Genomic DNA, 24,936 nt, shown 5'->3' with positions numbered 1-24,936 from the left:
TGCAGGCTCTGCTTTCTACCCTTTCTCTTGCTCAAGGAGAACTTGAAAAGTGGATTAAATCTATTTTTTTTCCAGATTTACATTCCTGCCCTTCTGGAGTGAGGCCAGCTCAGCCGGTGTAGATTTCTCCCTCCTAGAATAATGGAAAATAGAGGTTGAGAGGGCCTCAGGAGGTCATGTAATCCACCTACTGCCCCAAGGCAGGATCAACTGTATCTAAAATGCTTGCTAATGAGGGTGGAGTTAGGTATCTTAGTGTATTTATAGGCATCTCCACAACACCAGAGCACATCTACCTGTGCAAGTAGCCTTGCTTCTCATTCAGTTGTGTATATTTTTCTTACTTGCTTATATTTATCCTCCTTTTTTTTTTTTTTTTTTCTTTCTTTGCATCTCATCCTTACACTTATTGACTGGGAGTTTTCCTACTTCCGTGAAGAATGCTCTAATTCTTTCTTTAATAGCAGTTGCTATGGCAGCTGGTTCAGGCAGTGCCTTATAGCCTAGTGCAGAGCTGCTTCTACAGACACTTCTACTGCTTGTTTTTTTCCTCTGGAGCTTGGCCAGATCTTTGGGAAATGTTATCATTTGCTGCAAATGTCTTGAGAAAAAAAAAAAAATTAAAAAAATCAGATGCTGGTATATAAAAACATCCCCCAAGCCTTGCCCACCCTCAAACCCAGCACTAAAGGATGCTAAATAGGCCAGGAAGCCAACTGTTTAATCCTGGCTGCTGGTGCATTTGTAATCAAGAGCCAAGATGCAATCAAGCACCTTGCACTTCCTTTTAATTCAGGGAACAAGAGCCCATGTGCAGCTCCGAGTGAGAGGATGCAGTTTCCACTGAGGTCCCTGCAAATTGCAATTGTTTGTTGCTGGATTTGGCCTCTGGGTTCCCTGGATAGCATGAAGTAGGCTGGCTGCTGCAAATGGCACTCATGTGGGAAATGGGCTTTAGTTACTCTAGGGGGTTTTCCCTGCCCTGAATATGTTTTTATAACAGTTTGCAGCATTTCTCAGTTTGGCCAAGGTTTTAAAGCTAAGCCTTAATTCACATTTCCCTGGTGATCTTGTGTGCTGTGCTGTGCTTTGCTTTCAAGGTGGCAAAAAGGTCCCTGCCTTGAATGTAAGAGCACCAAGCTTTGAAATGTAGTGAGAAACTTCCAAAGTCTCATTTATCTTTGTCTGCCTTTCTCTGGGCTGGCAAGAGAAATCCCATTAGTTAAAAAAACCACAATCCTCCTCCATAATAAAACCCCAAGCAACCCACCCACCAAACAAAACAACACTCACATTTTTTTGTCCTGAGGGCTACTGCTATAGAGTTCACCTCTAAAAAAGGGAGACTGGAGCAGGAATGAACCTCTGAGGCACTGTCACACTGTTCCCCTGGCTTACACCAGCCCTGTTTTAGCCTGGTTGGCAGCTGATGGTGTCCGTGGCAGAGTTACCTGCACTCAGCTTCTGTTTTGTCCTGTGTTACACCTGCATCTGTGTGCACACATACAGATGTTTTGAGTGGGTGGGGAAGATTGTGGCACCTTCAAAGTATTTCCATTTGGAGAAGCAAGGGTTAGAGGTGAGGTGCTGCCACTTCCATGGTTCTGGTTGCAATGATAAGGACTGAGACACAATGGCTTGGTGTATCCATGGTCTTTTAAATTATCTGATCTGAAGGATTCTCTGTGTCAAACCCATCCTCATCAATAACAGCAATTTTTTTGCCCTATTCAATAATGTTGAATGAAAAGTACAAAGTGCACAGGAATGGAGCAGCTCTGCTGCACCAAGGTTTCATTGCTGCAGGGTGTTTGGGATTTGCCCAATGACTTGGGACAAGGAATTCACCTGGAAATCCATCCCAGCTCTCAGGCTCTTGGGACTGGAAAGGAGCAGTGCCCCTGCAGCAAAGAACAGCCATTTCCCTGGCTTAGGGACGTGGAGAGAACTTCTGTGTCTGTCTGCCAACACTGGGTTCAGATCTGATGTGCTGTCAGAGGAGCCAGGTGAGATCTGACCTGGGGTGCTGTGATGAACCCTCTGGAGAGCTCCAGAGACCAGGACCTCACTCAGGAACCTGGGCTGGACAGCACACAGAGCTCCCATGGAGAGCAAGTTTCAACCTACTTAGACCTCAGACTTGTCCTAGGCCTCTCAAACTTTCCAGACCTGGTTTATTTTATAGTTTCAGATCCTGTCAGTTTGTCTTTAATTAGCAAGGCTAGAGCAGGGCTCCGTGGGAGCTTAAATGGGCCTCTTGTTTTAATTAAAATTTTGGTGTAACAGCCTGAAATAGCAGGTGTTAGAAAGAGCCAGAGCTCCAGTGAAGGAGGACAGTCCCCGTGGATCTGCAGTGACATCTCCTGCCTGTCAGGAAATTATCACAGGGGTTTCTTTCCTTCTAAAGCTGATGCTGTCACAACAGTGATGCAAGGCCTGAATGTGATATGAAGTTCCAGTCTAGGCTGTAACCAGCCAGCTGCCAACCTGCTGCTGGATGCTGTGCCAAAACCACAGCCTGTCTGGTTTGGGAGGTGACAGTGGGTCGTGGAGAGGTGCTGGAAGTCCATTTTGGTTTTATTAGAAGGGCAAGTGAGCTTAAAATTTCATTTGAAAGGGCAACCAGGCATAATTTCTTGTACTTTCATAGGAAATTTATTTCTTATAACTTCAATCATGCAATTATGAAATAGCCACAAAAAAGCTGCTACTCTGTCCCTTGACCCAAATTACTCTCATTTGTGACAATTTTCTATCACTCTTCAGAGCCAGGAAAGCTATCATCTGTGTGCAGGTCAGCACTGGATCTGTAGCATTAATTCAGGACTTTGGGTCATCAATGCATTGTCTCAGTCAGTGCTCTAGGATCTGCCATGTGTTCACTGATGGCAATGTTTGCATGGCTCTGACAGTTACCCTATGGGGAACAAGAGAACAGGAGATATTTCTTGCTTGGCTTTCATCCAGAGACTTGTCTTGTAGCTCAAGGACAATATTTGTTGAGTGATTTTTCTCCTGTGAGGTGGGATTGACAACTTGGATTGCAGGTAGAGGTGGAAGAAGCTGAGCCAGAGGTGTGACCATCTGGCTTTGCTTGATCCTCGTGTCATTCTCATGGGGTTCAAAGCTTCCACAAACACATTGCTCACTCAGCTGTCCTGGGCCAAGCTCTGACAGGAGCACCTTCAGCTACTGGGGGCTTCCTGTGTATCCCTGAGCATTTTGGCAGAGACCTCTAAAGATATATTTGGGTGTTTTGCCTTTCTTGCAGTCAGTTTGGTTTGGTCACCTAGAGCACTGTGCTTCATAGGATAGAGTCCATGTGGAGAACACTCATCTCCCTCCTGCTGGATGCTTCTGTACAAACCATCCCACTAATCACTGCCCCATGGTATTAAAATATAATTTTGAGGCATTTTGAGTCCCTCAGGGATCACCCTGGTCAGAGCCAGGAGTTCCCAGCAGCAGTGGAAACATCTTGTGTGTGCCATAGGGAGGAGTGGTTCTCTGGACAGTTTTGGAAGCTGACCCCAGTGCTGTGGGCTCCCCACCCTCCTCCTTTCCTTCCTGCAGGAAGGGCCTGTGGGTTTTCCAGCCATGGAACAGGAAAGAAGTGGGGATCCTGTTTACCTACCCCCTGTTCAAAGCTCCTCCTTGTCCCATGCTGCCCGTGCCTGTGGCCTCGTTCCTCTGTGTCCTGGCTCTGCTGCCCCCTCTGCCACCAGCTCTTCATGGGGCATCGTGTGGGGAGCTCCTGAGCTGCCACAGCTGGACAGGCCATCAAAAACCCAGCAGGCTGAGTCGTGGGCTCTGGCTCCTGTGTGACTGGGACATGAAACAGCTTGGTCACCCAGCGATCCTGGGACTGGAGGGCACAAGAAGGCTGTTTATTGGCACTGCAGTGGGCAAAGGTGGTTTTGCCCTGTCCCAAAACAGCTTCTGTGTTAGATACTAATGACATCCAATGCAGTATCAGCTCCTTGGGAGGTGTCAGGTGCTATCTGACACATGCAGGAATGTGGAGGTTTGGTGGGACTCGTGCAAAGTCTCGGATTGTCTCTCACTCAATATGAGAGGACTTCGGGCTCTTTCATTATGGGCATCCCTTTGCTCTTGTTGGGATGTGTGAATTCTCTGGGGTGGAAGCCAGGAGGGTGAGGCATGGAGCTGTGAAAGGGTTTGCTGGTGGAAATGCTGATGGAGTAGGTGAAAGGGAGGTGTCACTGTCCGAGCAGGACGCTGCAGGAGCAGAGTGAGTGGTGCAGCCTGCCCTGGCTCTGGGACAGCCTCAGCAGCAACAAAAACCTCTTTAGATTGGGCACAACTTGTGGTGTACAGTGATGGTGTAAAACAGTGCCTTGGGGACATAGGTGTTTACCTGAACAAAAGTGTCACGGGCGTGGGAGTGTATTTGCTTTGGAAAAAAGGTGTGTACCTGTGCTCACACATCCCCTGGGACACATGCAGCTCTGGAAAGCAGCAGGGCTGCCAAGAGCAAGTGGGGACACAGCTACGGTGGCTTTCTCTGAGACTGCTGGTGGCAGGCAGCTTTTGTGCTGTCATTATCTCTGGGCAGTGAGTCGTTCCCGTGGGGTTTGGGGACAGCAGCAGTGGCTTCATGGAGCTTTTCACCCTGGCAGTGGGTGGGTGCTGCTGCAAAGACATTGCCCTGGGGCTGAGGAGGAGGCTGTGGCTGTGCTGGGCATGGCTCAGGGTGCTGGGGGGTGGCTAATGAGGAGCCTGGGCACCCAGAAAGTCACTGAGCAGCTGCATTCAGCTGAAATGAGCCCCTGGGCAGCAATGGTGGCAGCTCTGTGCAGCAGTGGGCTCATCTCAGGCAGCAGGAGGGTTTGGTGCAGGGACCAGTGTCTTTTTCAGTCTTTCCTTGGGAAGGCAGGCACGGTGCTCCTGGGGGGTGTGTGTGTTGTATTCCTGCAATATTCAGTGCTGCAGCATCCCAGCAGCAGCACTGAGGTGCCCTGCCTGGTGTCAGGGGCCATGGAGCCACACTGGCCTGCATCCTCAGAGCAGGATGCTCAGAGACCTGTGCGTGGCCACAGGCAGTGCTGCCACCAGATCTGTGCTGTCTGAAATGGGCTGTGCCAAAAGCTGGGCTCTGGCAATGCATGCCTGCCCTGCTGCAACCAGGACAAGGTGCCCTGAGCAGGGAGAATGGCACTGCCAGCAGGCACTGACTGTCACTTACTCTATTTAATTGAATTTGGGAGGATTTTTTTTTTATGGCCTATTTTAATTTTTTTTTTTTTTTGGACAGTTGCTTAACTGGGAAAGTAAACTGGAGAAGCTGTCCTTGTTTAAAAGGGTCTACCCTTAGCCCATAAATCTGGGCCAGATCTACTGGTACGTGCTGATGCTTTATGCAGCCCTGGAAAGGAAAACAGGCATAAATATCACTTTATAGCTGTTCTGCTTTGCTCCATGAATCTGGATCAGTGTCTCTCTCCCTCCTAATCGGGTTACTTCTCTTTTGATCTACCTCTGTTAAGGAAATCTAAACTGATTTAGCTATTCCCATCCATTTTCCATTTGCCTGATGGCTCTTTCCACAAGGCTGTCTCAGCTCTACCCTAATTACTGTTGAGTTGTCTGATGCTGTAGCAGGTGACACTCTGCTGTAGAACTTTGTAAATCTTAACCAATATTCACTGGGAATATTTTTGGCAGATGTTTTGTTTCATTTTTGGACAGATTAGTTTTAAATTGGCAAATGCACTAGAGTTAAGGAGAAGACAATTGCTACTAGCTGCCAAAAAGAAAACACTAATTATCAATCATGTTTTATTGAGCCTCTGTTGAACTGATTTGCTGTAGAAAACATAATTTTCTTGTACTCTAGCTTCAGGACATCTGATTTTTGAGAGTTCTGCTCTCTTGATAGCGGTGATGTATGACACAGCATAGAAGAGAGGAAAAAATTAGCTCAGGATTAAAATCTGTGACATCTTGGAATTTTAATCACCTACTTTTAGGGACATAAAACCATTTTCTGTGCTGATGTGCCATAAAACCATTGCAGATGCATCTTCCTTGTCACTTCTGCATGAAGAGCCTGTCCCTGCACGTGATTTACAGCAGAGTTCAGTGAATGCCGTGGCTTGTTTGTTTGCTCTCAATAGGTCCCAGTTTTCAATGCTGTGAGACAAGATAAGAACAGCTGGGGGAAATCTCAGTGTTCCTGCCTTGCTGTGACAGGGAGCAGCAGCAAAGCAGCAAGTGCCTCTGGAATCACCCATGTTTTGTGAAGCTGCTGCTACAGTCATTAAGTAAATCAGGTGTTTAGTGAGTTATTATCCACTGTGGTTACATGTGATGGCTTAAACCTCTCTCACTGTGCTCCTGGTGTCTGTAAAACTGCCCAGTGGGGAAGGCAGGTGGGGGTGAAGGAGCATCTTCCCAGCTGGCTCATGTAGCCCCTTCCCAAATGCAGACTTGCCTGGTTTTTCTCTTGGGATAAGTCCACCAGGGCAGCTTTTATCCAGCTGTATTTTTGTGAGTGGGCAGTGTTATCTGTGAGGGGAGATGCTGTGTGGTGTGGACACGTGGGAGCTGGCCCAGGAGTGTGGCCAAGTAGGACTGGTCAGTGGGTCAGCACAGCCTGGCCCCTGTCCATCACTGCTGGGAATGTGCTCCATCAACAGCAAATTTCTCCTTATTTTCAGCAAGACTGTAGGAAAAGAAGGGATTTCTAGCCAGGGAGCTGGGAAACCTTGTCATTCAAATCTAGTCCACTCTCTGAAGAAACTCCTGGATTTAAATACGCTGCATGGGGAAGGAGGGATCAGATGGTTGCAAAGCATCTCAAAACTGCTGACAGTGTAAGGACCTTCTTATGAGAGCTTCTGTTCATTTCACAGTCCTTTGAAGAACCTCCTTTTAATGCTTTCTGGAATTTTACTGCAGAATAAAAACCCAAGGGAAGGTTTGTGTATCTTGCTGAGCTGCTCTGGGGCTCAGGTCTCTCCGAATTCCCCTCTGACTGGGGCTGTCCTGGTTGGTGCTGGAGTGGAGGAGGAGATGGCTTTGCTTTGCCTCTTGTCCTGCTCCCAGAGTGACTCTGCAGTTCCCAGCTGCTGGGATTTGCCTGCATGTGCTGAGCTTTCATGTCTGCTTTTATGGGCACGTTATTTGTTCGACTCTCTGGTGCAATATATTCTTCTTTTTAATGTCTTTGATGCTGCCGTGCATCACAGGCACAAAACACTTCAAATCTGGTTTGTTGGGTCTGGGTAGAGAAAGAGCCCTCCCGAGGAGCTGGGGGTCACACTGGAGAGCAAGGCTCCAGCAGCAAAGAGGTTAATGCTGTCTGTTCCAAAAGCTCTCTGTGTCCCCTGGCTGTCACCTCGGTCCTTTGAGCCCACTCAGCTGTTGTGTCCCCAGAGCAGGCTGTTAGCTCCACGGGGGATGTGTGTGCTGGGAATGGTCCCTGGTGCTGGGAGAGGCAGCACCAGCTGGTCCTTTGTGTGTCCTTCAACCCAAACATTTGTGGAGAGCTTAACCACCAAAACGTGTCCATCTCTGAGTTGTAGGTGGCACAGATGATACAATTTATGCAACCAGGGCTCATTTTAACTCACTTTTTTACTGGTGGTCCTCTTCCTCCCAGCCATGCTGGATGGAGGAGAGGAGAGGTACCAGTCCTGTTGGGATGTGGAGCCAGGCCAGAATTAAGCTGTGGGAGGTGGCAGCAGCCAGGGCAGAAGGTGTGTGCAGCCTTCACGTGCTCACTTCTCAAAGGGGAACAACTAGAATTTGGTTCAGGGTTTGTAGGTCAGGTTTCCATTATACAACTGTGTTGGTTGTGTGAGATCCAGACCTCGTTGGATGCTCCTGGTGGGGTGGGCTCCTTTCCCTGGGAATGATTCCTTGTGATCAGATGAACAGAAAGAAACAGGATTTCTCTGTTGTAGCATTGATTGGGTGCTGATGGAGGGTTGGAGTGGGATTGCCTCAACCTGTGAAATGTTGGAAATGTATCAAAAGCATTTTTTACAAATAACTGACTGGAAAAATAATAATAATTTTCTTTAAGCCTGTGTTTTTCCCAGACAAAGGTGAACCAAAAACAGCTGGAGAGGGATCTTGTGCTTGATCACAGATGTGGCAATGAGGGTCAGATCTCCTGCATCTCCCAACACAGACACAGGGGCTCTTGGCACAGGTCACACTGAGCAGGTGGGGGTCTGCCCATGCCTTCAGGACAGGACTTCTTGTGTGAGGAAGGTTCTATTCTTGGTTTAGGAGGGAGAGTACAGCCCTCCCACTTCATTTCACAGGAGATTAAATGGTCCATGATGTCTCCAGGAACCAGAACACTTGGATTGCTTTCCTCATAGGTCTGTAAGGGCCTGGTCACCCTGGCTAGCCAACCCTACTCCTGTTAGTGAAGGGCTTGCCCTCAGACAGGTGCTTAGGAGGATGCTCCAGGTCTCTTCTGCTTGGTGTTGGTCTGCAGAAAAGCAGCAGAAGCTGCCAGAGTTGCTCAGTTACACTCTGTGCTGGAGATGCTGAATTTTGGGGTTAGGAGCAGGAGGAACCAGGAGAGTACTGGATCCCATCCCAGGGATGGCACAGGGCTGCACATCTGCCCATTTCCATGCCAGAAATGCCATTCTCCTGGTCCCCTTTGCTGTCACTGCAATCCACCTCTGCAGCCTGTAATTAGTGCTGTCAGCAGAGCAGTGTAAGCAGCCACTTCAGCATTAATTACTTTAATGAACTTACCAAGGTGGGTTGAGCTACTAAAGCATTTTGTTGTTCCTGTAAATATTCAAGTCAAAATATAAGGCTATGGAATTGATGGGAGATGATGCAAAGCTGGAGCCTGGCTTTCCTCTTGTTTTAATGCTCAAAATCGGGGTTATTTCAGTTAATTTGGTCATGTAGTCTGTTCTCCTCAAGCAGCATGGCAGGAGAGGGTAGGGAAGCTCTCTCCCCATTTACTCCTCGGTGTAAGGGCTGCAGTGAGTGCAGAGCAGTCTGCCATTCAAGCCCAGAAGATGGATGTCACCATTCCTGCAGTGTGACAGCTCAAAGGTGGTCCATGGCACTCAGGCTCTTGTAGTGTTAAATATATAATGAAAAACTCCTGATAAGAGGGTTCTGCTGCTGAGGGAGCTTTCAGAAACAAACAGGATGGGATAAAATGGCTCATTAACAACACTGGGTTTACTACAGAAATAAGCAGAGTTTTCACTGCTGCTGGGAGGAGAATGGTCCTGCTGTTGCTAGTGGCAAAACTTAATGGGGAATTTTAATGGCTGTTAATTATTTTGCAAACTGCCATTTTATTGGGAATTGTGATATACTTTGGCAAACTGAAGCTGTTCTCCAGTGGTGCAGAAAGGAAAACTAGAACTCCTCTTAGCTGCCTCTTGCTGCAGAGGCTGGGGAGGCATTTCACTTGCAAGTCTGACGTGGAGACTTGGTCTTTTATCCCAGGATAAGAGTTCTGTCGCAGGGATGAAGGGAGAGAAGTCAACAGATGGTTGGACTTGGTGATCTTAAAAGTCTTTTCCAACCGTAGCAATTCTATGATTCCAAGTGGGATATATTGTGCTCTGTCTACTCCCTGCTGTTGCCTGTAACTCCTTGTTCCCAGCATCAAGAAGCTGTGGTTTCAATGTTCAGAGATACTGCTCTGATAAGTGGGGTGCTTTAAACCTATGTAAGAGCTGCAGGAATGATGTATTTTTAAATGTGGTGGTTTGAACTATGTATTTTGTTAATATATATTACAATAATATATTAATGTAGCACATAATACATACAATCCCAGTGTGTAAACACAAAGTAATGAATTAAAAATAAATAAGTGTATGCATAGAGATTGAAGTGCTCGTCTCACATCAGTGACCTGGCCTGAAGCACCAAGGCAAAGCACTTTCTGGAGGACACTTTCAGTTCTTTTCCTCTTTATGTTAAGTAAAACGTTCTCAGGCTGCCCCAAAGGCTGGTAGAGCTCCAGTCTGAGCTGCTGTGGATTTGGACCCCAGACCTGTCCTTCCTCGAGGGAGCATCCTTGCTGCCCTGCCAGCAAAGGGAGAGCTTTTCTCTCCTGCCCATCACTCAGCTGAAGGGGTTTGCCGAGTTCAGCCTGTATTGTGCAGATGAAAGATTGAAGCTGATGGAGATGGCTTTTGAAAATGACGTGAAAAAGGAAAATGCTGCCAAGCCCCAAGCTCAGTTCCTTTCTTTTCTGCATCAAAGTGCAGGAAGCTCAGCAGAGCAGAGCTGGCAGCAAAAGCTGTCCTGAGTTCACATGAGGCTGCACTTTGGTGTCTGTGCACAGGGCAGGGATGGGTGAAGACAGCCTGTTGGGCTTTTTTTTTGCCTTTCTAAGGTCTAAATGACCTGTCAAGCTCTGGAGCTGCCTCCCCGTGGGCCTCCCAGCAGGCACAGAGCTGTATTGCATCACCCTGCCTGGGAATGCTCATCTTTTACTCCTTGAAGTGGTGGCAAGCAGAAATCACAGGGAGCTTGGGGCAGAAGTTGTTTGAGAGAATTTTCAACTTTGTGCTATGGAACAGATGAGATAATTATTAATACAAGGTGATCTGTGTGCACAGCCCTCACAGTCAGCTTATAGACCAAGCCAGGTATGACTCTGTGCCTGCTTGTTTTAACCAAATTTGAAGGCCTTTATGCAGTTTATGTCTCATTTATTGTAAGCACCAATGTAGCTGTGAAAAAACCTGCATTTCTGCCAAGCTCAGGTGCTAACTTTGGATTCCAGTCTCACATGTATGAGCTGGCTTCCATGCAGTGCTGAATACCTCTGGTGATGATGTTCACAGATAAAGTTGACTTCTCTGACAAGAGTTTGTTGGTAACCAAGGCACGCTGGACTTTGGGCATTATTTTGGGATTGGAGGTGTATGACCTGGAGAGCAAATTTGAATGCACTGCTTTATTAATACAAAGAATAAACTGTGGGCTGTGTGATTTGTCTGTGTGACAGGTGCTGAAATGAAGATTGAAAGAGCAGTGGTTGGAAAGTCTGGGGGAATAGTGAGATTTGATCAGCCCTTAAAAATTGCAAACTTCTGGGACTTGGGCATGTGAGAGTAGGGATAAAAAATTGCTGTTAGCACTGAGGCTTCAGCTGCTTTGTCCAATTGCTCTTGGCTGAACCACAGAAAGGGTGGGAGAGAGTTTTATTGTGCTTAAAGGGCAGAGCTGGGACCTGGGCTCAAGGGCAGTGTCACAGCTGTGCCATGGACTGTCACTGTGACCTTGGCAAAGAAAGGTCCCTGAGCCTCCAGAGCCTCAGTTTAACTTGGGCTGAGATGTCACAGCTGTGAAACAAGGCAAGAACTGCTTGTAAAATCCCAGGAGATAGCCTGGAGCTCACTCCACTAAGGCAGCTGCACTTTGGGAGATCTCTGGATGGAAGGTGCTGTTGAAATTCAAATCTCAGAAATGTGTAAAATTTCCTCTTGAATAATTACAGGTTGCAAAAGGGTTGCTAAGGATTGCCAGTGCTTCTCTGGTAAAGTTTAGTTTTCTGCTAAACTTGCATGAAAGTTTTTTTTTTTCTGTAATGTTTTCTTAAAAAATGAAACTAGATTCTGTCTTTATCTGATATTAAAAAAGGAGGTGGGAGGGTGATTTTCTGCTCTATAGACATTTCCCTTCCTGCCCTGTGTGGCAGCACAGCATTTCCAGTTAGTGCTGAGGAGCAGGGCGTGAGGTTTCAGCAGATTACTCTTTAACTGCTGGCATGTCCCTTGTGCTCTCCCAGGTGGGTGATGGTGTGAGACACACCTGGGCTGGCACAGCTCCTGCTGTGGCACTGTCACACACAGCTGGGCTGCCCTAGGTGCCCTTGCAGGTGTTCACACCATGGCCTCGTGGCACCTGGGTCAGGAATGCAGCCATCCATGGGAGCACACCTAAGGGTGTGATGTGGATCTGGAGCTCTGACAGATCTCCCATCCCCACTCTACTCATCCTAAACCAAAGAGAGACAAATTTGGAGGTGGGGAGAAAAAAAATGCAATAAGCAGTGTTGATTGAGGTCAGAGTGGAGAAGGTACTGAAACAGCCAGGGCAGATGGAGAGAACACAGCAGGGCTCTCTGAAGACCAGGGTGTGGTTAGAGAAGCAGGACACAGAACAAGAATCTGTGAAGTGGGGCAGAGGAAGAGAGCCCAGCCTGCCACGAGCTGCTGGGATGTGGTGAGCAGGCTGCCACTGCAGGGAATCATTCAGTGTGAGCTCAGGGCGGCTTGAAAGGCAGATCTGTATTTCCCCACCCTCCACCACAACCTCTCTTCCGTTACTCTAAGTAGAAAGTTTCCTGTTTTATAATTGAAACTCTTAAAAACATTCATGTGGTTCAGGTCACCATACAGCTGCTTAGCTGAGGCCATAGGATGCCTGAAACACGAGCTGGGGCAGAGGCTGTTGGCTCTGGAACCTAAAAGCTCTTTCAAATGGCAATAGGAACTATTTCCTGCTACACAGAGCACATCAGAGGATCCTCTTGCAAATCCTGCCAGTCTGGCTCTGTGTGGAGGTTGGAGGGGGCCTTTGCAATTCTGCTCCTCTGATCACCTGTTAGGTTATTGTGTTCATGTAGCTGGGGAGGCTCTTCATGGACTCAGACAGCTGCAGAAGTTTCCCTCCTGACACCACTGCTCTCTTTTATCTAAACACTTCTCTAACTGTCATTTCTATTAATGCCAATAAATTTTTATGGTGCATTTCCTTTTTGGTACCCTGAAAGACTTAATTTTTTAATAAGCTTAGTACAAACAGGTGCTGATTGCTCCATGTCTTGGTAGGTGGATTTTGGTCCAACACATCAAAAGTTGTTTCTGAACACGTATACAAGTGAGATCCTCTGTGCTGCTCAGATAAAAGGCACATGTTGTGTTGATTTTGTGTTGTCTGAATGGATTTGCTTGTGCTGTCATAACTTCCAATAAATGCTTTTTGTAGGAAGAAAGCTGGAAGTAGCCAGAGGAGTTAGAACAGGAGGTCCTGGTTGAGTTACTGACTCTGTAGGTGCCCTTTGTCTTGCTCTGCCTGAAACTCGAAGAAAAATGAAATGTGTTGCTCACCTGCTTGGGCCCACCAAACCCAAAAATTCAGGTGTGTTCTCAGAAGATGGGGCATGTAGGTGCCCCTGGAGCTGCTGCTGGAGAATGTGGCTGTCCCTCATCCCTCACTTTGTGGTGTTGTTCCCTGCTCAGGCCACTGACTCGTGTGGCTTTCACCACAGCAGGACCATTCCCTTTGTGAACTCTCACACCCTAAAAGCCAGCGCTGCTCTGCTGGTGCCAAACTCCTGAGTCATCCTTGGGAAACTTGGCCTTGGGTTGCTTGGTCCATGCCTCCCAAAGTCTGAGTTAATATATTTTTTTTAGTACTCTTTAAATCAGGAGAGCTCAAATAACTACTCTGAAATGCCTCGTAAAGAGAGAAGAGGCTCTGTGGCAGCCCAGGTGTTTCTGTCACAGTGATATTGGGGAATCTGCTTTCCTGGCTCCCTGCCCACAGCAATCCTGCTGAAGACAGCTGAGCCTGAAGGTTATATAAAACACTCATCCCTTTCAAATCCCATCATCTGTTTAAAAACCATCCCCAAATGATTTATTTATTCTTCCAATACCGGGTGACAAATGGGAAACCAGGGAAGTAACCTTTGACTTTAATTTTGCTTTATGTATTTAACATTTCCAGTGTGGACCAATTTCACTGTTAGTCTGACATGAGAAGAGGATCAGGATACTTTTGAGCGTGACACTACATCCTTAAAAAGGTGTGTCACAGGGCAGCACCCTCTCATTTTTATTTTCTCAACTGAAATAAATTTGGCTTTGTTTCTGCTATGCCCTTCAAGCACTGTGGCTGCAGATGGGTACCTTGCCCATTCCTTTTCCCAGTAATCCCAGGTGGATGGCAGCCATTAAAGAAAGATGCTTTATCATCACTAGCACTAAGTGGATTATCAGAGCTTGAAGTCCTGCATGCAGAACAAGGAAAATGTGGGATGCAGAAGGGTGTGGGGGCCAGGCTGTGGCCCATCCATCCAACAAGCAGCTGTAGGAGGTTGTCCCTTTGTAGTACTGCTCTTGTTGCTGTGGTGCTGCAGTGATGGATAAAGCAAAAATGGATTGAAATATGCACAAATAGGGAGAAATAATTGGACTCAATGCATTAAATAAATAAATTAATTGACTTGCTGTTAGAATAAAACTTGTATAAGCCAGGCCCCTAACCCTGCAGGAGGAGCCTTCTGTGAAAAACAAGCTCCTCCGGGCTGAGGAGGGCTGTGTCCTCTTAAGTAAGAAGCATCAAAGTCAGAAATAGATTTTCCTTGAGAGAAGCAGCGCCTGGACTGAGTGTGGCTGTGTGCAGTGTCCCTGCACGGTGAATGTGGCACGAAGCAGATGGGGCTCTGCTGGACTCTCTCCAGACTTCCCAGGTTTTGTGGGTATATTAGAAGCAATGAGTGTGCCTGGCTATAAACTGGGTGGGAAGTGTTTAACAGGCTTTGAACCTTCCTGAGAAAGCTCAGTGCTCAATCAGGATGGGATGTCTCTGTCGCTGGCTCAGCAGGCAAACTGGGCCATATTTATTTTTAGGTGTATGATGTGTTTGAAGCTGTCTGAGCGTGGCATTTCACTTTCTGTGGGGTTTTTCTGTCCTTCAAAAAGCTTTAGGGAGCTGTGGAGTTTATCAATGGACCAGCATGGGCTATCAGTTGTACATTGCAGGGAGTGGAGGATAAGGCTGAGTGAGTTCATCCTGTTATTGCTCAGAGTTTAGATATGCTGTTCAATGTGAATTTAACATTGTATGCCGGGGCTAGGAAGCTGGCAGAGCTCTCACAGCTTCAGTGCAGTTTTCCTGGCATTGTTTCTCCTGTGTAATAAATATCCCTGCAAAACCACAGCAGTAAACATGCAGCTTTGAAGTAGCTGAGCCCATCCATAGTCCCATGCCTGGCAGGCTGGGATCAGTGTCTGCAGACATTTGCCAACACCCCTGCGTGTATGTCACTACAAATAATGGAAGGAGCTTCTTCTGCTACACTGGGTCTCTGACTAAAGCTGCATTTGGGTGGAAGGAGCTTGGAGCAATGTGTAAAAATGTTTTATTAACCCAAGTGCAACTTCATTTTATGCAGTGAAATCATCTGTGAACATACAGAAATTATTGTACTGTCATAGAGACCCCACCTCTTAAAGGTGGCCTGGAAGTGCTTGGTTCACCAAAAGGTGAACTTGAAGAATTTGGATGATTTCAAAGAGAAATTGAGTAGAAAAGATTGAGAAAATTCTGGATTTTTAATAAGTAATGGCCTGTGCGTGTAGGTAAACTTGGAGCACACAGGTAAGCCTGCTTGCCAGTAGAGGCAATTTGCCATTATATATTTTTGGGAGGACTCAGGACCTCCTATCAGGAAGGTGTCTGTTAGGTTTTTGGGTTTTTTTTATCCCTCCATGGTATCCATATCAGTTCCAGTTGGCTTTTTCTCTTAAGAGTTATTAATGCTTGAGGTATGCAAGTGCTTGGTATAGATGGGAGTGTAACAGTATCCAGGATTTTATGGTGTAGCTTATTGACTTAGGGGAAACTGCACTAACAAAGGCTTTCTTTTTTTTCTTCATCTGGTTTAGGAACTTTTCTGGAAAAGCTGTTTCTAGTGTAAACTCAGTGGGAAATAACAGCAATAAAAAACGATAGCACTGTAACATCTCTTCAGGTGGGAGAGTCGATTGCCCCGTGTTGAATTTTCCTTAGCACCTCTGCAGTGTTGCTTTTGCCTTTCCCCTGCTTTATAGTTTTTGGGGAGAATAAGTGAGGCTGGGAGGAAAAGGAGCTTCTAAGAAGTGGTTTGCTATGTTTGGGCAGGAGAATTTTTCTAAGGCTGCCCTGGGATATCTGATGGAGGGCGGCTTAAAACTGAGACTGTATTTTCACAGCTGTTGTGGGAGCTTTTTCTATTTAAAATAGCACAGATGTGAATGATAAAATATAAATTGAAGATTAATGTACACCATCTTGGTGTGTGAGAGGTTCAATTATAGGCAGAGCAAGGAGAATAATGAAAAATACATTTGAGTGATCGCTCAGTTAATATAATTTGCAATGAATTATTCACAACAATTTGTTCACCCAGCTCTTATTGTGATCCTTCATTTGCTATGCGTTTGGAACTGCTTCCCACAACTTGTGCTCGACACGTAATAAAGAATCTCCACGCACCCAGCCCCTGCTCCCCACCTGCCTCTGCCTACGTGCAGAGCACAGATCTGACAGAGCTCAGCATTTTCGGCACTGAGCTCTCTAAGAACTTAATCGTGGTGTTAGTGTCCAGCCTGGTGCTGATGATGTGACCCCAAAGAGCCCCTTCTGTTGGGCTCAGGGGCTTGCAGAAGGCTCATTCCTGCTCTGTTCCATGAGCATGGGGGGCATTGTCCTTCCATGGGTGGAGGCTGAGGTTTGAGCCGACAGAAGGCGATCAGCTGGTGCTGGGTGATTAATTTGTGTCCTTGGGAGCTGAAGGCTTTGCTTCATACCTGTGCAGCATCAGCCATGCCTGGAGAGGGGGGAGAAGGTGCTGGGCTCTGCAGAGAAGCGTGTGACACAGGCAGGGCTTGAAGAGAGAAGCATTTTGCATGCTCAGGTGCCTGTAACTATGTTGTGTGTGAAGCAGCAGAGCAGGTCGGTGGCACTGCCACAGGGGAGGGTCCAGCTTCCAGCACTGCAAAGCATCACAGATGTGCCCCCCTTTCCTGTTCCTAGGGCACTGGATGACCCACAAATGCACATTTTTCTCCTGAAGTTTATCAGAAGGGAGGACTTGTTCTTCCTGCCTCTTTGGGAAGAGCTGTTCCTGGGTAGTGGGCATGGAGAAGGTGTCCATCTCCTCCCTCCATGTGCCTCTGCTGCTCACAGGGAGAGGGGGTGACGAAGCTGCTCTTTGCCACCCCGTGCCCTGCTGGTGGGCAGGATGGATGGGGCTGTGTTCTGCTGTGAGTTTGAGTTAGAGGGCAGGATGGATGGGGCTGTGTTCTGCTCTGAACATGGGCTGGTGGCAGGAATGAGGGCTCCTTGCTGCCTGACCCTGTGCTCCCCTGCCAAACCCTGAAATGCAATCTTCAGTTTAGGACTGGACAGAAAGCAGTCTGATCTCTTCTTTGTGCCTTGTTTGCCTGGACTCATGGTACCACATCCACACTTAGCTTCATGATCTGACTTTTCTGAGCCCTTTTCTGGTGTCTTGTGGCTGTCAATTTTCAGTGTTGGGAGATACTGGGAAGTAAGGTGAGCTTGTCCTGAGGGCAGAAGGGAGCCAAGGGGAGGTGCACTAAGAGCATGAGGGCTGCTCCAGGGGTTAGTGAAGAATTCAAAGCTTCTTTAGGGTAAGATTAAAAACTTCTCTGAATCTAACCCTTCAGGGCCTCTTACAAACTCTGTCAAGCTGTGATCACAGTGCCTTTGACACAAAACCCTGTAACAAGCTGGGATTTATGCTGCAGCTTCTTCCCATGGAGAGACAGCACTTACAAGGTTAATTTGCCAGCATCTACTTGTCCAAATCTCCATAATCAGGCAAAACATGATTATGGAACTGTGTGTCATTAGTACACAATGGCACTTAACTGACTGAGATTGAATTAAAACCCTAATGGCAGAGCATCCAACGTAAATAAGAGACAAGCAGACCCAGTGGTGAATGGCTCGTCTATCACTCAGCTTGGATTAGGAGAGCAAGAGCTCAGGGCTGGCCAGAAACAGTAGAAGCAGAGTCATTAAATTGGATATACTGGCTGAGGTTCAGTGCTCTTATTACTGTTAAGCATGCAAGTGTTGGGGCTGTGAGTCCAGTGTAGGCGTGGGCTTCCTGCACTGGCCCTCGAGCTGGAAAAAAGCCAGAGGCTTTGGATTCACTATGGTGCTGGATGAGCTTTGTCTTTGCTGTATTCTGCTTTTTTTGCAGCAGTTTTCATCGAGCAGATGTCAATGCCTTGAAATTATTTCCAGCGAAAGTAAATCCAAGCATTTATTTTGAGTTGGGTGAAACAACTCTGTGATGTGTTTTATTTCACTTCTGTCTGGTTTTGCCTTCCTTTGTGATAACGTCAGAGCAATGGCTTCCAATCAAAATTTCACTCCGCTTTCGTTTTGCCTTTCTTGCAAGTGTGTTTTCCAGATCTTTTAAACAAAGCCTCATCAATCATCACTGATGTCATGGTGGGTGTGTTTTCCATGTTCTGTTTTGCGTGCCAGAAGAGCTCTGTCCCCAGGGACAGCCCTGCAGATGTTTTTCCCTGTGGATGTGCTGGGGAAAGAGCTCCCTCTGACAGCAGGACAGGGATCAGAGGCTGCAGGATGCTTTGGAGTGAGCAGCCCTGCGGTGTTTTTGATTGCCAGCTCTGAGGATGGTTATTGCCCTTTTAGCTCTGTCAATGTTCCTTATTGTGCAGCTCTGGTTTCACTCAGTGCTTGCATGCCTGCCATCAAATAAGATGTGACGTGAATATCTGTTGCTGCTCTGGCCCTGGGGAGATGATTATGAACCTCTGGCTTGTGCTTGTGCTGTCAGTGACATTTGAGGTAGGAAAAGCATTAGGTAGTGAAATCTCTGGAGAAAAACAGGGAATGAGCAAGAAAACAACAGAAAAATGGGCATGGATCATCAAGGTCTGTCAGCAGTGTTGAATTTAAAGAGTTTCTGGTGTTGCTATTAATTTATGCCCTCTGCCAACCTTGTTGCTATTGCCCTGTGCAGGTTTTTCACCTAGGGGCTAATGGCTTTTCACGTGTTTCAGAAATATGCATTTTAATGGAATAAACGTTACCCTTTCCCCCAAAGCTGTGATTAAAAACTAAAACCTCTGAGAAGCTTTCTCCAAACACCCAGCAACTCAAGTGAACTGTGCAAAGCAACCCTGGTGTGTTTAGATATGGCAGGGCCCTGAATGTATTTGGTTTCTCATCATGGATTGATTACTTCTTGAGGCAATGCCTCATCCCTCTCGTGGTGGCAGGGATCTCTCTCATGGTTGTAACTCGAGACCCCAAAATCCCCTTGGGGCTCTCCTGGGCCACAGGAGCACCGAGGGTGCACTCAGGCATTGTGAAGCACACGGCAAAAATGGAGACTGTTCCAGCACAAGTGAATGAAAATGTTGACTGTATGAACAGTCTCCTTTGGAAGGAGGCTGGGGGAGAATTTTGTGTGCTGGTGCTCTCTGCTGGATAAACCCAGGAAGGCTCTGCTCTCACTGCGGTGACCGTGCTGGGCTTGTGGCTCCCGCAGCTCTGCCCACACTGATGGTGTGAATTTCCTTGCCCTGGACTGTGCAGGGCTGGCCGAGAGCACGAGTGTGGCAGGGTGGCCGCTCTGACTCTGCTGTGTCCTTGCCTTGCAGTGTGTTACCTGCTGAAGAGCAACATCAGCCCCGACCTGTGCAATGAGGATGGATTGACTGCGCTGCATCAGGTGAGGCTGGCAGGAGCTCACACCTCCCTGTGCCTTCTGCTGCCCGCTGAGCCAACCTGTCCACCTTCAACAGGGACCCCTCTTAGATTGCTTTTATTTTCTCAGTGAAAGCAGTGAAACTTCACCATGTTGGCGATCTGGTTTCTTGGGGAGCAAACTGAGAGCAGATCCTTTTCTTGCTGTATCCCAGACTTTATTCAGTGACAATAAGAGCTCAGGAGTCAGGGCTGGTCTTCACAAGTGAACAGCATTTTCCCCACCCTTCAATTTTTGTAGGACTGGGCTCTAATTTCTTATAGCAGATTAACTCAAATTTAGAGACCTTGGCAATCCGTGAGTTTTGGAAGTGATTTAAATAAATGATGCACAAGATGCTTGAAGAATCTGCTGCTGCTCGTTGTAGGCTCAGGGTCTTCCAAAGTCTGTATGAGATGGCAGTAGCTGATCACCAGTGAAATACAGACTTGCTATAGTGGTGTGTAGGTCTGTGGCCTTCCTTGGAGCCTCTGTGCTGTTTCCATAAGAGTTTTTCTATTCTCTCTCAGGCACGTGGGACTGGCAGTGCCTGGCAGCTGCCGCCTCCACTGCCTCAAACAACAGTGGCATGGTTGTCACACGAGCACTCAGGGGTTTCTGGCCATAACTCCCTGCTGTGAATGCTCCCATTGACTTGGGATTTTGGATTCTTTTGCCAGTCGCCTGCTCTCTTCAAAGCTGGATGAATGTTTGTTTAAAAATGCAAACTGGCTCCTGGAAGAACAAAAGGCCCCCACCACCATCACCTCTCCAAAGAGATGTTATCCTGCACTCAGAGAAACACTGACAGGCTCCTTGCTTTCCCAGCCAGGCTCTAAAATCTGGAGAATCCACCTTGCCCACTGAGAGGTTGTAAAGGTGCATTTGGGAGTTTTGATGGGAGCTTTGTATCCACTGGAATTGATTGGATCCCTGAGCACAGAGAAGCCCCTCAGTGGGCACATTAGCATTCCTTCCAGTGAATGGGACTTCCTTCCACTTCTGTGATAACTTGGCTGTGTGACAGGCATGACTTTAACCCCACTTCCGTGTACAAATAGTGAACAAAATAGAAACACCTGAAAGCTCCTTGTCACTCAGCTGCTGAAATGCTTATTGTGTGTTGGAACTCAGCCCCATTAACAGCCCATACTGTGTGCTGAGCTGTGTAAGTCTGCAACAATGCCCAGACCACAAACAGGCCTCTTGCACAAGAATAAATCTTGTTTTAGTGTCTTTATCATATGCACGTTCATTTGTAAAAGTGAACAAGAGGTGGATCAAAGAGCAAATTCCACCTTCACCAAAGGAAAGAGGTGCTGGGCTATACTCTAAATGCAGGAAGGAAGCTGTTTTTTTCAGGAAGTGAAAAGTGCTCTGCAAGGTACCTCATAATTCTGGGAATGCAATTTGTGCCTCTCCAGATAACTGTGGTGGGTAGCGTCAGCTCCTGAGAAGACTTTTGCTCATCACATGCCAGTGTGTGGGATTTTCCCTAAGAAAAGGGAATGTCAGCTTGTCAGCTCATCCCTTGGTATGTGGTTATACTGGTTATATTGAATTTCTGCTATGCTTGCTCTTGAATATGGAAGATCCAGTGGAATAGAAGCTGTGAGCGTGTTTGCTGTTATTCCCTGCTGGTTCTGCCCCCACACTAGAAGGCCCTGGAGATCACCAGTGACCCTTTGGTCTGTCCCATGTAGGTGTTCTGCCTTTTTGACCTGCTGGTGCTCAATTTGGTGTTTAACTCTGCTGAAGATGCTCCTTGCCAAGCAGTGCAGGGTAAAGTAGGTCTCCATGTCCAGGTGCCCTTTATTATTTTACAGCTGAGCAGGTATGAACCCTCATTTTCCTGAAGTTTAAAAAAAAAACAAAAACCAATTTGTCTGCATTTCTTCCTCCCCAGTGCTGCATAGACAACTATGAGGACATAGTCAAGCTCCTCCTCAACCATGGGGCCAATGTCAATGCCAAGGACAATGAGCTGTGGACTCCTCTGCATGCAGCAGCCACGTGTGGTCACATCAACCTGGTGAAGATCCTCATCCAGCAGTAGGTGGCTTTTTGTGTCTGTCCTTTCTGTTGGTCTGATTCTACCCACAGGAAACTGAGACTGCTTAGTACCTGGGGAGATTGCAGCAGAGGTGATTATTCCCTGTTTTCGGGCTGCTCGTGGGGGTCCTTCCTGCTTGGGGGAGAAGGGGGTGAAGGAGGAAGAGCAGAAAAGCTGAGGAGACTATAAAACCCTAGTTCACTAGGCTCAGTTTCATGAAACTTCTGGAGACTGGGCCAAAATTTGCCCCCTTTTGCCTGTGTTCTGGTGTGTCTGTGTGTACCTGTGGAACTGTGGTCACTGGGAGGAGGAGTAGAAACAGGAGCAGCCAGCAGGATCTACCCTCAGACTCCTAAACACCACTTCAGATCTTCCAGCCCCAGTCAAGCAGACAGTGGTGCAGGAGGGCAGCAGTGTGTTTGTGCAACTCAGACACCCGGGTGAACTTTGTGACCTGTCTCACTGGGTCTTAATTAGTGATCAGTAAACTTCCTGCAGTGTTTGATCCCCAGAGGTGACACAGGGTGCTTGACTAAGTCCCTACAGTTCAAGTCTTTCTAGACTTGCCAGCGAGGAGGAGGAAGCCAGGTGTGTTTTGAGCTGTTTTGTGAGCACTGTGGTGCATCCTGCCTGGAGCACAGAGTGGTGCCTGTGTACGGAGCCCTCTCCTCCCTTTCCCAGAGTGCTGGTGCTTTGGGAGTGTTGACCTGCTGCCTTCTTCCTCAGGGAGGGAGACTTCTCCCTGTGGTGCTGTCATCTGGGAGATGAGCATTGAAAATTTGGCTCTTCTTTGACTGTATAATGAAGGAGAGAAGAGGATGCAGTCAAGCATCCCTTGGAGGATGTTCCCACTGGGGTTAGGAAGTTTTTGGATGAGGGTTACGAAAATGGAGCGGATGTGGAATACAGGGCATTACTGACTCAGGAAGGAGGTGTAGTGTGTTGCCTTTCATCCAGTTCTGGAATTAATCTTCTCCATTCATAGCTCCACAGCTTTGCTTCAAATCTTTATCTCATACATACCTTAGTGGCATTTGGGCAACTATCAAATCCCAGTTAATTTTTCCTGAGCATTTATGCCAGTGTTTGGTACCATCTGCTCTAGGCTGTTTGAGGTCCTTCCTGTGTAACTCAGTTTTCCCCTTGCAGTGGAGCAGACCTGTTGGCAGTCAATGCAGATGGCAACATGCCATATGACCTCTGTGAAGATGAGCCAACCCTGGATGTCATTGAGACTTGCATGGCCTATCAAGGTAAGGAGATTGAGTTTATGTAAAATACAGAAATGGGTCAATGTGGTACTAAAAATTACCCTGTTTCTCAGCTCTTGATTTGCCTCTGGAGAAAAGCAGAGAGCTTCTTCTGGCATAATTTCTTGGGACCTGGCTCTAGTTATTCTGATTCCTAAAGATCATGAGGGTGAAGGTCATATCAACCAAGGATCATAAGTCTCGTTTTACTCAACCTTTCCAACTGTCTTCTTTCTAACTGGAATTTTCACAGGGATTACCCAGGAAAGGATCAATGAGATGCGAGCTGCTCCAGAGCAGGTCATGATCTGTGACATTCATGACATACTTGCAACTGGACAAGACCTGAACAGGACTGATGCCCAAGGTGCTACGCTGGTGAGTGAAACTGCAGCGGCTTCAGTTTTGCTTTCCTTCAGCCCAGAGGTTATGAAACCTGCCCTGGAGCAGGAGTTACACAAAATCAACAGGTTCATGTCACTGAGAGGAGAAGTCCCACAGGACATAACATAAAACATCTGCTGAGCTGCAGGGAACTGGGCCTGGGAGACCTCCCAGTAACCTCTTACTTCTCGTGGATTGACTGGACTCCTGTGGAGGAGATTGTGAGAGCCCTCTGGTTTTCGTGGGAGCAGGATCCAGTGCTGAGAACCCTGGAGATTTCTTGCCTCCTTTCTGCTTTGTGTGGGATCTGGCTCACACAGAGTCAGTGGCCACTGTATTTGTTCTCACTGGGTGGCACCTGCCCCTGGGCACCCAGGACAAGTGTGCAGCACAAAGCAAACTGGCATCTGATCTGTCTGGACAGGGACTGAGAAGGCTGAACAATCCCAGCTCTTTTTACCCCACAAATATGTCTCCTAAATCATGTCTTAGAGCAGTCCCAGCTTAGGGAAAGTTTGGTAATGAGGTCATATGTGCTGTGCTGGGCATTTCATAAAACCACGGTCATTTAATGCTTGGGTCCAGGCATAACTGATATACAGGCACTTGGTTCATGTGTTTGAGGGCCAGGACAGTGCATTCCAATTTCTTAATCTAAATGCTATCTTTAATATATACCAGAAGTGTAAGGGGAGGGCAGGCTCCCTCCCTTATGTAAGCTTGGATGATTGAAGTTTTTATTGCAGCTTATTTTTTAACACATTTTTCCCTTTAACAAAGATTATGTACATTTAAGCAGACCTCTTGGCTCCCCCTTTTGTACCACCCCCAACTAATTCCTTATTAATTCATGTGGCCTCTAGAAAGTGGCATAAAATTTATGTAGAAATTAACTGAGTTGCCAGAAAGCATCAGAATTTATTTCCAGATGAAATCGTAACTCTGTGTGGTGGCATCCTCATGAAGATTTTTGGAAAAGAAGCATTAATTCTCCCCTTTAGCACAACTGAAGTAGGAGGAGCTCTGAGTGGAGTTAATCCCTACAGAGCAGTGCATGGGTCAGTGTTTTGCTCAGAGATGCAACAGCAGACTGCAATTATGAAAATCTTCAGAGACATGAAGCTGGGGGACTAAAAGAGATTATTATTGATTGTCTCCAAAGTGTTGGCTGTAGTTGGAAGCCAATATCTGAAAAATCATACTCCTTTAGGTTTAAGTAGCCAGGGTTTAAAATGTTTTTGATTTTCAAATGGTGAAAATAATTATAGTGTGATTGGAAGTGCAATTGCACGGAGAGAGTCCTGACTAAAGCAGGCTGTAAATTTGATTCAAAAAATCACATCCACAGCACTTTAGTGGGGAAGAGGAGATGTTCTTCTGGCATGAGGAATGCAGAACTTACAGTGGATGATGTTCTGCATTGCAGGCTCATGTTTTGATGGTGCTTTCCCTGCAGACTGGGAAGCACTTAAAAGCCCTTGATTTAAAATGTGAATACATTATTTTTCTCATCCATATATCTAAATTATTCTAAGACCTGTTAAGCAGTTTCCTCTCCAAACAGAATTACATGCAGGCAATACTGAGCTTTAGTAACAGGAACGACCTGCTTTTGTCCTGGTGCCATCTGCCCAGTGTGAAATGTGCTGCCTGTCCAGCTCTGGGCTCAAACGTTATCCAAGAAAATCCTCTGAAACTCGGTGTATAAAGCCATTGGTGGTCCTTGCAGGTGTCTCATGCTCTGTTCCTTG

The 24,936-nt window shown here is 47.0% G+C and overlaps 1 protein-coding gene across 2 annotated transcripts in view; it reads left to right on the top strand.

Annotated features, from left to right (window-relative positions):
• The window catches only part of PPP1R16B (protein phosphatase 1 regulatory subunit 16B), a 57,896-nt gene that overhangs the window by 24,526 nt on the left and 8,434 nt on the right, over positions 1-24,936 (top strand). For both annotated transcript variants that reach the window (XM_014884034.2, XM_088175080.1), the window contains exons 3-6: positions 19,413-19,483; positions 21,405-21,550; positions 22,701-22,804; positions 23,055-23,179. In XM_014884034.2, the coding sequence (XP_014739520.1) occupies positions 19,413-19,483; positions 21,405-21,550; positions 22,701-22,804; positions 23,055-23,179 (446 nt within the window). The remainder of the gene's footprint in view (positions 1-19,412; positions 19,484-21,404; positions 21,551-22,700; positions 22,805-23,054; positions 23,180-24,936) is intronic.

Source organism: Sturnus vulgaris, chromosome 17, assembly GCF_052056855.1.
Source record: "Sturnus vulgaris isolate bStuVul1 chromosome 17, bStuVul1.hap1, whole genome shotgun sequence".
In the NCBI taxonomy this organism is placed as follows: Eukaryota; Metazoa; Chordata; class Aves; order Passeriformes; family Sturnidae; genus Sturnus; species Sturnus vulgaris.
The sequence above is the reverse complement of the archived record's forward strand: the minus strand, read 5'-3'. Positions and strand labels throughout refer to the sequence as shown.